The 13517-nt window shown below is 34.5% G+C and overlaps 1 protein-coding gene across 2 annotated transcripts in view; it reads right to left on the reverse strand.

Annotated features, from left to right (window-relative positions):
• Ance-3 (angiotensin-converting enzyme Ance-3) overlaps positions 1-10464 on the reverse strand; it is a 115682-nt gene extending 105218 nt beyond the window's left edge. The window contains exon 1 of one of the 2 annotated variants that reach the window (XR_013004821.1): positions 10049-10458. Coding sequence is in view for 1 of the 2 variants with exons in the window: in XM_076397987.1 (XP_076254102.1) it covers positions 10049-10360 (312 nt within the window). In the remaining variant the exon portion in view is untranslated. Of the gene's footprint in view, positions 1-10048 lie in introns of both variants that reach the window. The other variant, XM_076397987.1, reaches the window with a different exon arrangement.
• Positions 10465-13517: the final 3053 nt, after the last annotated feature.

The raw sequence follows: 13517 nt of genomic DNA on the forward strand, positions 1-13517 counted from the left end.
GAGCGGGTTCATCATGTGCAGTCCACTGGGATGATTGTCGGTTGAACTTCGAACTGAAATTATGGAGTCATGTTTCATCCATTGTCACATGTCGATTCAAAAACTCGGGTTTATTACAATTAATCATCTTCAAACACTCCGAATCATCAACTCGTCGTTGTTTTTGGTTAAAAGTGAGCTCGCGCGGCACCCACTTTGTACGGATCTCTCTCATACCCAAATATTCGTGAATGATATGATGTACACCTTTAGTTGATATCTTTAGAGTGTCTGCTATTTCATTCAATTTCAATGTATGGTCATTCAAAATTATTTTGTGGATCTTTTAATGTTTTCGTCGGTAACAACTTCTTTTGGACTTCCACTGCGTTCACCATCTTCGGTGCTCACTTCACCACATCTAAACTTAGCATACCAATCCTTGATGGTTGATTTTCTTAGGACACTATCCGGAAACTCGGCATCAAACCAAGTTTTTTCTTAAACTGTATTTTTTCCCTTCAAAAAACAATATTTTATCAACACGCGAAATTCCTTTTTATCAATTTTTTTTCACAATAACAAAAGTTGTTTCCACCACCTAATGATCCTACAGTTGTCAAATGTATATACGCATCTTTTGAGGGTTAGGGCTAAGTAAAAAATATATGGATTTAATTCTAGTAGCGCCATCTATGTGTTAGGTCGGAGACTTTTCAATTGGCCTGTTATTTATCTATCTATAATATTATTTTTGCTACTACCAACTGGTCGGTTGGAAGTCGGTAACAATCGTTGTTTCACCAACTGTGTATTGCCTCCTATGTTTCTTCAAAGCTCTTTATTTACGTAAACTATAATATTCTAAAAATCTATAATTGTATACAAATAGTCCATCCTATATATACAACTTATGCCGGTCGGATATAAAGAAATAGTTACATTCCATGTTTTAAATAATGAACAATATATATGTTAATTGCAAGACACAGTTTAATTATCAATATATGGCGCATTTATGAAATCATATCGACTGAATCACACCAACAATACCCGACTTGATGATACATAAATAATTGAAAACTACAACCGGCGTGCATATAATAATTAATTATTGGCGAGCAAATATTAGGCGCGGTTTTTTCTCGACAGGAGCGCGATGACTCATCAGTTAATTGACAACATTTTCATACAATAAAATCATACTTAATGACTGTATCGTTCATCATAATAGTTCGGCATAGTTTTCGAGAATTACGCTCAAATTATGTCGTATAACGAGCGCCTTGACGTTTTACACATAATACGATCGAACCGAAAACAATCACATACTTGTGATCGAAATAATGTCAAGTTTGAACTGGTACATCGGCTGTACGAAAAAATAAAGTAACAAAGGCTTTCTCACAGATATGGTTATGGTCAAGGACTCGGTGTTTGTTTTCTTCGAGCGTTCATTATTTGGAACAAGTTTCGTAATGTTTGGTTTCTGTTCAGCGGTGATAATTATATTGATTTGTTTTAATAAAAGTTAAGTGGTGCTACAGGAATATTGTTACATAATACAAAGAAGCTACTGTTTATTTTAATTTTATAGCTCAAAGAGCTTTTTTAATACTAAGCTTTCAAACGAAATATTTGAATTAACTTAGTTTACTGTCCAATTCTATATAATCAAGACAAAATATTAGTTATTAAAGAAGACTTTCAAATTTTGGTTGAAGAGAATGGGTTTTCAACCAATAAGTTCGGCAGTTTGTTGACTTTTAACCTTTTTGGTTCTCCAGGCCGTTCTTTCTCATTGATATCAAAGTCACCACTTTTAAGTCGTTGAAACCAAAAGCGATAATTGGCGGATAATAATGAAGCACCATCACTATAGGCTTTTAAGAACCCTTCGTGGGCTCCAACAGTGGATTTATTCAATTATTTATTTATTTATTAACGTATTATCATTAGTTGTTACCGATTAACTTAGAATGTATCTTTACAGTGGCTTACCACTACTTAATTTTCTAGGAAAATTAATTGGCCATTACTAAGTCACTAATAATATAAAATAAAATAAAAGTTACTAACTTTTTTAAATATTTTTATCATATAGTGCAATTCATTATTCAACTACACGATATCACATAGTTCCGTGTTAACATAGGAGGGAGTCTTTCCTCATATCTTGTTGCCAATATCTTAATTTCCACTATGGCAGTTGAAATCCGCAGACTTTGTTCGAAGTATCTGTTCCTATAATATCTGGATATATCGACAATACTTCTCAGGGCTTCTAAATGACTATGGACTATTCTGAAATACTTGTATTAGCTAATATTACCTCTCGCAGAACATTCTCTTAACTGAATTCGATAGGTTCATATATGGTCCATTCCGAATAACCAATAAAATATTTTCTAATAAAATATGGAAACATCACACCATGTCACCTCGCCATCTCTCTCACTGTCTTTTTCTCTTTCTATCTATTACTCTAGCTCCGGTTATCTAAGTCATTCTTTCCAGTGAAGAAATTCAAAATTATCAAAATTATTCCCGATTTTCAACCAAAAATAATGCCTAATTATAGTGTCGCCACGGCATTTGTATTTATGGATCTTCAGATGTCAATCTAGTGACTATTCGAGTTAGCTAACTCTGGAAAAAAATCTCTAGTGAAAGTTTACACTCAATAAGGTAGAAAATTGAATTTTAGATACGTTTCAATGTATCTGTTCTTACATATTTTCAATTTCGCATGGTACCCAGCTCTAAAAATTAACTTGGATATTCATGACTCAAATTAGTTGTTTTGTTGTATAGCTGTTGTTTAATAACCATGTGATAAGATGAAATTAATTGAAAATAATGACAAACTCACAGTTCATAATTGAAAACATATCTCGATAAAGATTTATCTAACATATAGTTGGCCACTCAATTAAACCTTGTTCACTAATGTAATTTCCAACATTTACCAAAGATAGTAAAGGTTTCACATCAGTATTACATTAATGTAGCCTAATATTTTGAAAAAGAAAATAAGAGAGTGATTTTGAAATAAAAAATAATCCCTATAGGTACGTGAAGCAGATAAATACAATCTATGTTATTAGATCAGGTTGTCATCTCAAGCAGGCTACAGAAGAGAAAAGACCGGCTGCATTATGCCAGTACTGCCTGGAAAAGGATTCTCTTATTTTAAAACTAGAAAAATTTGTATTGAATCTAATGTCAATATTTGAGTACTTAACAACACGCAACCTATCAAATTTTTACAAAAATGGAAGCAAGATATTTTCGATTGATGATTAGACATTATTGTACGCAAAAAGAAAACATCACCAAAACAAAGGAAAGACTTGATAAATATTATGGGGACTCCAATTCCATCACCTCCAATTTTAATGGTAAAGAAGGAGCACCAGCAGAAGTGATGAGCGAACCCCGCAGGTAAGCCATCATAGCTCTAATTGCAGATATGGACTACGATCTTACGCTGTCAGATTAACCAACCCATCACCCCAGTTCAGCTTCTCAAGGCGCAGCAAGAGTCCTTGATTTCTTTATTCTTTAAGACGCAAATCGCGCTTCCGAAGTTCGAGTCCTTGACGAACAGACCAAGAAAAAGTCGAGCTCCTCGCGGAGACCTACGAGATCCAGATGAAATGTCTCCCTCCCGCAGAGAACACTAAACCTAAAGACAACCATACTGTCATCAATGAATCAACTCCATCAACTCCATCAAAAGAACAATCACCCCAGCCTTTCTTCTCAAGCATTTCGTATCTGCAAAGCCTATACAGACTATGATCGACAAACTTCCAACCAAAAAATCTCCAGGTTTCGACGGAATATCGATTACCCAATTAAAAAAGCTCGCGGAACTGGCATCACTAACTCCATCATGAGGCTGCAACATTTGCCACCCTCTTGGAAACACGCACATATAGCGGTTATTCGCAAGAAACGAGCAAAATCAACTCCATCTGACTACAGGCCCATCAGCCTTCCCAGTGCTATTTCGAAGCTTACCGAGGAAAGGAAACAAAAAGGAAAACAACATCATTTCTGATGAACAATTCGACTTTCGGCTCACCACTCATCTGTCCATCAGGTTACCCGCCTGGGCGCACACATCCATCACGTTCTCGACCTACGTAAAAAGCTTGGTGCAGTCATTTTGGACCTAACCAAAGCTTTCGACAGGATTTGGCACGATGGTTTGATCGCAAAATACATGTGGTTAGGATTCCCAGAAGACTTAACTACTCTCATCAAGTCCTACCTATCGGACAGATCTTTCCAGGTCAAGACTTTCCAGTCGAACTGCTTTCTTCGCCGTCTCCAGGTTCGAGGTTACCATTCAAGAACGTTTACAGAAGCAGCTCGATCATGCGGTCAAGTAATTCAAATTCTGGAGGTCTGCGCGTCTCGCAACTTAAGATCGACACCACAACAATTCCATGGCTGGATAACGTCACGTACCTAGGTCTCCACTTCGACAGACGGTTCAATTGGCATTCTCAAATCCAGAAAGCAATCTAGAAAGGTTCGGTGATAACAAACCTGCTATCTTCTGTGATCTGCCCTTCTAGCAGACTTCCCATCTCCATCAAATGCTTATTTTACAAGATGTTTACAAGATGTTTATTCGGTCCGTACTCCTCTACGGATCTAATGTCTATTTCAAGTTTGTTACACCCAATCAGGTGAAACTCCATGGTTTGTCAGAAATAATCAAACTCATAGGGAAACTGATACTCCAGAAATCAAACACTTCATATCTCAATCATTCCACAAATAGCAACTCAGATCAAGTTCTTCTTAGAATGCGCTTGTTCGCGAGCTGGTTGAGATGCTGGCGGCTTACTGCGTCACCGCTAACCTCCCACTTTTCCAGGCTGAAACGACCTCATCTCTCACTGCAGTCATAACTTTTTCTTCCATACGACAGTTTGCGAATCAATACAGTCGCCGGGTCCTCGTGCCCAGTTACGACTGCCCGATCAGCGGGTGCCATATCCCCAAATTTAGTGCAATAGCAGCAGTGATCCAAAAGGGTCAACTGTAAGGCGGTTTCGGTTTAGTGTATTGGTGAGCTCAGAGGCAGTCCCACATAACCCGGTCCAACTTGTCACTCCAGGGCAAGTCTCCGCGACCAGGTATGCGTCATGCATTCCGCCGCCTAGTTTTAGGCCAGAATAAAAAAAAAAGTAGAAGTGATGCTGAACGTTTAGGTCTCTCAAAAGAAATCCTCAGATAAATCGTCGATAAAATCCATAGAATAATTTTATACGAACGACGAATGAAAGTTCATGGTATGGCAGATACTGTATGCATCTCAACTGAACTGATCACATTTTACATGAATAGTTGATGTGGTATGAAAACACAAATGAATATATTTAATCTTAGCTACAAATGTAAGTTCAACCGTGAAAAAGGTTTTGCACTATATCGAAATATAGGTACATCATAGAACACTAGAGACCAAAGAACAATCAGTGGGTTTCTCCGATTTGGATGTACGCGTTGCCATCCATGTCAATTATCTTCAGAGCTTGTGGATATATTTGATATTTGTTTAACGCAAACAAAAACGATCGCATTTGGCGAAGAGTGCATCTTGGCATAAATCCATATATTGAGCTGCGAATTGCTAGCCCATCCCAACCCAAAAAGTTTTCTCAACTTGAAAAAATGTTTAGGTGGTAAGAGACTTTGGTCGAATAAATATCTAATAACGTCTATTTTGAAGACTTTCAGAAAACCTATTGTTTGGAAGGAACAAAAAAATTCAGTAAAATTGATGAAAATATCTCTCACTCAAAAAGTCACTGATGAAACTGCCCTCATAAGATGTCCAATGTGTTAACGTGTGATGCCAGATATTCAATTTCTTCCAATACTGCAAAAGGTTCAATTATCAATTTTTAAAGAAGTAAAACTATTAACATCATCTCTTTCCTATTACAAACGGTATTGAATAAAGTATTATATACAATGTGATTTTACCGACATCATTAAAACCGAAAGGCCGTGGCAGGAAGTGAACCTGATTTGACGGGTACCTTACGACAGCATCGAAATTGATTTTAACCCATTCTAATGTCAGACATCTGAATCGCGGGTCTCTTCGCATATCTGTCACGATAGGATGGACACAATGGAAAGAACTGCGATTGTGTAATGGAATGTGGGAACGACCATGGTCCAATCTTTAAAAAGCCTTAATCTTTTTTATTAAAATTAATTAGAGGTCGATCCTGTTGTTTTTCTGTTATAAAGCGACGACTTCCCCCCGACTTCGTCGACGGCGTAATTATCAGCGTTTTACCATTTCGGTTCGAGAACGAGCAGAAATTGTTTTTTTTTTGTTTAGTTCGACGATATCGGCGGTTTTACATAACGCCGGATCGAATTTGGGTTACACTGATAACGTATTATCAGGGCGGCCGTGTTCAAGTAGCGCTTGATGTTGTTTAACGATTCGCAAAAATGGGACATCGAAATCTATACGAGGGTTTGATACATACAGGGGATGGGCAGAATTATTAGAACATTTGATATATTCACAATATTCATTTTTTAATGAGATGATGAACCAACATTTGCTCTAAAAACAGCTACAATTCCTTCAGGTTTACGATGGAATGTCGTCCCATTCTTATTTCTAAATATCCACCAATAGCTTCAATCATGTTGGATATATAAAAGGAGATGGAAATCTACTTTGCACTGTCTCTTCTAAAGTTGAGGTCTGGCGTTTGGTGATATTCTGGTGCTCCTCAAACCAAGACTGAACCTTTCTGTCCGTGTGTCCGGACGCATTATCATTTTCAGATATGCCAATATTTTGACAACAGTATGCCAATCAGAATAAGAACTTCCTTATTAAGGTTGCCAAGATAATCATTAAATAATCAGCCAAATATCGTGGTATTTCAGCAACCAAATAATAACGGAACCTTCCCCACACCTGACAGTATGAAGCAGGTAACCCTGATCATAAGCTTTTTCCTATTGTATTTTCTATATACAGCTGACCTACAAGCCACAAAAATCATTAGTATGGTAGCAAATATAGTTAACCGTTTAGCTTTAGCTTCAGACGACACTTGAATATCAATAAAATACAAGTATGGCTGACAACATGGCGCATTAAAGCAAAAGAAACAGATTCTGTCCATGTAACTTATACTCTGCGCTGAGGAACACGCTCATCAATGAATATCAATAAATATCAACTCTCCAGATTGGAAGGAGCGCATACTTGCTAAACGAAATCAACTTGGACTTGAACTATAACAAATGTATTAACTCACGGACACAAATTAATACTAAGACCTATTTGGTCTTCTAGAATCCAACTATAAAGTACTGCTATTGTCTAATATAACCACCATTCAACAGTTCCAATATTAAGCATTACCATTATTGATTATCAATGATGTATTTAATGAGGTGATACAGAGCGATATCCTTTTAGAACCCAAAAGAAGTATAATTCAATATGTTTGATTGTGTTAAGTACTCTATAAGGATGTTTTAAAATAAGCTATTTTTGTATAGGAAATCACTTAATGAAGTAGTGTTCCACGTGTCATATATTTAGTCGTTATCATGAGAAATATGTTTTGCCCACTGGGAAGATTGCGGAACCACTAAGGGTAATAAAAAAATTGTTGAATAATGTAAAATTTTGTGATCTTAAACAATATATTTTCACCTCGTACATCAGTTGACAACATAACCTTTAATTATAAGCAATTTTGTAACCGCATCACATTTTATATTGTGTCCTCTATTCAAGTTCCGAACTAGGAAACTCCAGAAATTCCAGCTGGCGATTAATGACTTTTTTAGGAAGTTTAGAAGTTACAAAAAAGATCAAATTTATTTTTGTACCTTATATGAAAAATATATAATTTTTCTATATACTATATTCAGTTATAGAAAAAGGAGGGTGATAATTAAGTATCTATCGAGAATATATATCCTCAGAATACTTTTAATATTTTTATTTCTGCCTGCCAACCTGTATACAATTATAATTATTATTGAGTTTTATTCTATACTGTTTAGTGTAGCCTAATTATGTATCCTGTCATCCAACATTCCTGTGCCTGTCATCCAACATTTATTTATACGATTGATAGTATGGTTTAGATATAATACTACGTTTTTTTCTAATGCAATATCTCTAATGCTACCACTGCAAAGATATATGCATTTCCTAAGCATGTTAATTAATAAAAATCGACCTAACCAGCTGGAAAGCACTGATTGGTTGAAAGTTTCCAACATATACCATATAATTCAGACATTTTCCCGTATATTTTGTAATTTTATATTGTTTTTAAGAAAAAAAGCTGCCATCCTGAGGAAGAGATCAACTAAAAAGTGTCTAAGATTGAAACAATTCATTGCTTCTATACCAATATTATTTTGACAATAATCACATTCAAAATTTGAATATAATTGCAAATCTTTATAAAGAATAATTGATCTTATTAACTTGAACAATGCAACAAAAATGTCATAAATTGGATATCACAGACATCCCAAAGTATTTTCTTAATGAAAACACTCGACTGCATGTATTACAGCTGAGTAGGATAACAGGGTATTTGAAATTTGAAAAATAGTTTCGAAAAAAACGCGTTTAAAGCTTCGTTTTTAGATGTCGCGTCACTAAACTAAAACAGGTGTATCTGGAAAAATAATTTAATAAATTCTTCTTAAGGGTTACGAGTTGAGCTAAAGAGTTAAGCTTCGAAAACATAAAAAATCAATTTTTTCAAATTTCTAATCTAGAATACCCCACTAATAATATTTAGGTATTACAGTGAACTATTTTGCATTACCAAACATTTTATTTTCTAATTTCTACTGGTTTTTAACCAACTTCGAAAAAGAAAATGGTTCTATGTTCGGCTGTATATTTTCTAATGTATGTTCGCCTGTTTATCCGTCAATTGTAGGCCGATTTTCAAAATTCTTTTTTTTTATTAGAACGGGATTATTTCCGAGGTAATCTTATTGGAACCAAATCAAGATCTTTTGGGGAGAAAGGGGAAATCGAGGGAAACATTTGTCAAATCACTTAGGCTATGTAGCGGACCCTGGGGCCCCATACGGGCTGCACCTTTACTTGGCCTACCCATTGTAATATTAAATAAAATAACCGCATAATTTATTGAGAAATATCTAACACTAAAAAGAGAAAAATAAAATATAAGTAACTCAAAAAAATGAATAAATAACTCACTAAAAATTGAAAAATTACCTAACTTAAAACAAAATTACAAAATAGTAGTTAGAAGAATACTGTAAATAGATAAATAGGTTTAGGTAAGTATCAAGCTAAATTATGTGTATATAGTATAATATAAAATACGACAAGTAGATAGGTAAAGTAAGGTTTTTGTTTATTTTTATTTAGTTATTACAAGAAGTATTAGGTACATATTTTATTTAAAAATGTCTTTTTTCGTGTTAAAAATCTAAGTTTGATTATGTTTTAATTTACAGTTAAGTGGGTTCAATTTATAAAAAAAATATTTTATAGGTAAAAACTGATAAGAACAGATTCAATATTATGAAAGAGTTCATTATCTTTTCAAGTAAAGGAATATTAAATAAAATTGAATCACATGAAAATATATTCTATCGCCTTTCTCCATTTCACTCTATCAAGTTTAATTAGCAATTCAATTTAATATTACTGTCATTTGTTGAGGTTAATGGGCTTTTATATTATCACTTCAACGCGTCATTTTTATAGCGCTGAAAAATTATCGCATATCAAAGAAACATTTAATTACAGAACGTGAGATATCTGCGGCATAACGTTACGTCCGAACTTACGCAGTGCGATTCTGCGAGAAAGTAATTTAAATTAAATATCCATTACGATTCCGTGTTACTTTTATCCATTGTTCTGGTCGAATATCTAGTTCCCAAAGAAGAATAGGGCCTTTTCGAGAGAAACGCGACTCTCCCACGACCGAAACGGGCGATCAGGAAGCGGACGAGTCGATCGACGAGAAAAGCAAAAGTGAACAGTACTCACGGCTTCGATTTGCGTCGCTTGATTGACGTTTGTCTCGAAGTTCCACTGGGCGGCCACGTTGTTGGTGCATTGCTGGGAAGCCTGAAGATCTAACGCTTGCAGCAGGGCCCGTACGTCCCCAGTGAACGCCCTGTTAGCGTTTCTCGGTCGTGTTCCGTTCGTATCGCCGGTATTAACGGAAGGATTGGGGGGGTAGCTGTCGGAATCCGGCTGGTATTGAGAGAGATCTAATTGAGGCACGGCATAGCTCGGTCCTACCAAGAACACCAGGACTAAAACGAGCACTTTTCTGGAGGTACCGATATCGCACATGTTGTCTGGTCGCTTATGGTTTCACGAAACGCCGCGGACTACGGCGGTTTTCTTGTTTACAATGTTTTTATGTTTGGGATTACGTATCAAACTGCAAGACCATTGTTATGGTGCTTCCATATACGCACGTGAGAACCCTGGGTACACAACGTTTGACACCTTAATGGGTGGGAGGTGATTAGTTTACCTTTGAACCAGCAGCGGCGAACGCCGACAGGCGATGCATACCGTTGCCTTCATTATATTTTAAATTACTCTAGATTCTAATATAGTTTTCCTTGATTTATTACTATTTAATGAGTAATATTGGTTTTAAAACGGTTTTTTTCTATTTTTGTACAAAATTGTATGTAAAATACAAATTATCATTTCTATAAATTCTCAATACATTCAAAGTTTCTCAAGGCATTATATTAAGTACCCTAGTTATGTGCGATTTTTGAAAATAATATAAACTCGTGCCAAATCGTTGATAAAATCCTAACACAATCACAGAACCGGTTGCGAAAGAGAATATACTTACAAGATCATATGTTCGGAATAAGATATTTGATGGAAAAAGTTGAACTTCATAAAAACGCATATAGTCTATTCAAACTAACAGTGAACTCACGTCATCAAGATGTATAATGTATTGCCTATTGCAGTTTGTAATTTGCAGAATTAAAAGTCAACATAACATTTGATCAAGTTTTGTAAGTCATAATATTTTTCAATAATTCATTACAAGTATATTATGAAGAATATGTGGAAAGAATGCCTACAATAACACCTTTCAGATTGGATTAAATTCATCAGACACATCAAAGAAGAAATTGAGAAATGGTCGAATTGCAAACTAGTGTTAGATTGAAAATTAACAGATTAGTTATTGAGTTGGATAATTGTTATAAATTGGATTATGATCCAATGCTGACATTACCAACACATGGTGATGAGTGTGAAAACAACTGTGGTGATTGCGTAATTAATTTAGGACAGAAAATTATATTGTAGAGTGTGAAAGATTTATGTGCATAAATATATGTGTTTAAAATATTGCATTTGGTTAAAATGTACGAGGAGATGATGAATACTAACTGTTTTACAGATATGCCAAATACATTAGAGACAATACAGCGATTATATCTAATTTTATAAAAAAAACGTATATAGGTAGTAACAGAAGAAACTAAGAAGAAATACAGTGATATCAGAATGACTTGACAAGAAACCACAGCAAAGAAGGAAACAAGAACTAAACTAATAAAAAGGTAAATATGTTATATAATGAAAATAAAATATAATTCTTTGATATATAATTTTTATTAGGTATATTAGGCCTCCACTGGTTACTATAAATGATTAAGATCAGATTTCAATGCAAATATAATAAAATAACTCTAACCTACAAATTAATATGGTTGTTTTTCCATAATATATGCAATAGATCTACTATAATGTTAAAATTAATTATATTTTAAAACATTTTTGCATCACTACATTATGTACATTAGAATGTGGTTATAGATCAAAGCTAAAATACTAAAAGTCAAAGTTAATGCGGCAACATTGCGACGTCTTGACGTCATAAATTGGTAAGAGTTATTGCAGCTAATGTAAAGTAATTGTTAGGCCAGAATATACTATATATAACATAGAATATAACACTAGAACTCGTAATGATAATGAATAAAAGCAAAATATAAGACATGGTGATGTAAGAGCAATGCCGCAGAAGTCTATAATATCTTTCAATGAAGAGCTCATTCGTCGATTTATCTGAATTTCAAGGGATATGTCGTTTTAATTTAAGATTGACAAGATTTTTCAAGATTGATTGGTTGATTGAGAAGATATCTGGGAACTAATTAATTAATTCTAGAATTTATATTTAGAATTTAGATCTGAGCATTGATTGTGTATGATAGAGTCAGTCAATTAGACTCTATATGTCTATTTTGACACCGAAAAAGAGTAAAAATTGAGAAATTTTGTGTTTTCTCTTTCCATACTTTTGGATTTATTAGGATTTTCCAATATATTGAACTGGGCTAGAATATATTCGCGATATCCATTGGTAAGAATGCCTAGTAAAAAGTACTGAAGTGCGACACAATACTTAAAAATATTTAACTTCACCTAATTGAGAGTTATTGAGTTTATATAGACTCTAATCATAAACAAACAAACACTTTTAGAATTATATGGTGTCGCTGCTCGGTCAAATCTCATTGTAGCTTTTGAGGTCAACTAATTAAAAGTAGTATTTGCTATGTTAAGAGCGTAGAATGACCTGGAGGACCAACAAAAATTGAAGAGAATAAATTCCAGACTCATTGGACGGAAACGTAGTTCAAGCTCTCAAAGAATTTTCAGATATTTCATCTACCTCCAGCCATGGGAAAGATCCAAACAAAGAGAGACCGTCTTGAACCGTTTCAGCATGGAAATTTTATTGTCTTCCAAGCAAGAAAGAGGTTTGGTATTATGACTGGTTATGACTGTCACAATTACAAGCGCAAGAAGCTATATGTCAGTCCAGAAAAGCCATTCACGTCGACACCGAATGCATGGCCATAGAGTCTGACTGTGCGTATAATCTGATTGATTGGAATCAAAATATTTTAACTCAAAAATACTGTGCTAATTTTTCTCATTTTTATTTACATCCTCGCTTTTTTAAGTAAGAGTTAAATTAAATTCAAAAGATCGCACCATAGTTGGTCAAAAATATCTCTTTGATTATCATGGTATCTAGGACCCTCACTAGTCCTGTTTTCGGCAAAAGCATCAGCAATCTACGTCGACAAAATCATTTAGTTCGATTATGATCATACAAGAAGATATGCTGACGAAAGTGAAATTGATTGATACTCGGTGAATATTAATATATATCATTAAACTAACGCCGTATTATACATTTATTCCCAAGCATTCAAAAATTCGTAGAGTGGCTAAACTAGGTGACCTTGTTATGATGACGACCAACATTTGATTCAGATCTTTGATGGTAATGAACGAAAGTTGATAATGCATCCTGAAGTTGATAGAAACACTATGATCACGACAAAATATTTACCCAAAATTGATAACATATAATTAATTAAAACCAATCTGCTATAAATAAAAATTACATAATAGTTTAGCGATAAAACAATAATGATAATTTATATGC

Source organism: Rhynchophorus ferrugineus, unplaced genomic scaffold, assembly GCF_030347505.1.
Source record: "Rhynchophorus ferrugineus isolate W39M unplaced genomic scaffold, kcgeb_rfMv2 rfM1, whole genome shotgun sequence".
Taxonomy (NCBI): Eukaryota; Metazoa; Arthropoda; class Insecta; order Coleoptera; family Curculionidae; genus Rhynchophorus; species Rhynchophorus ferrugineus.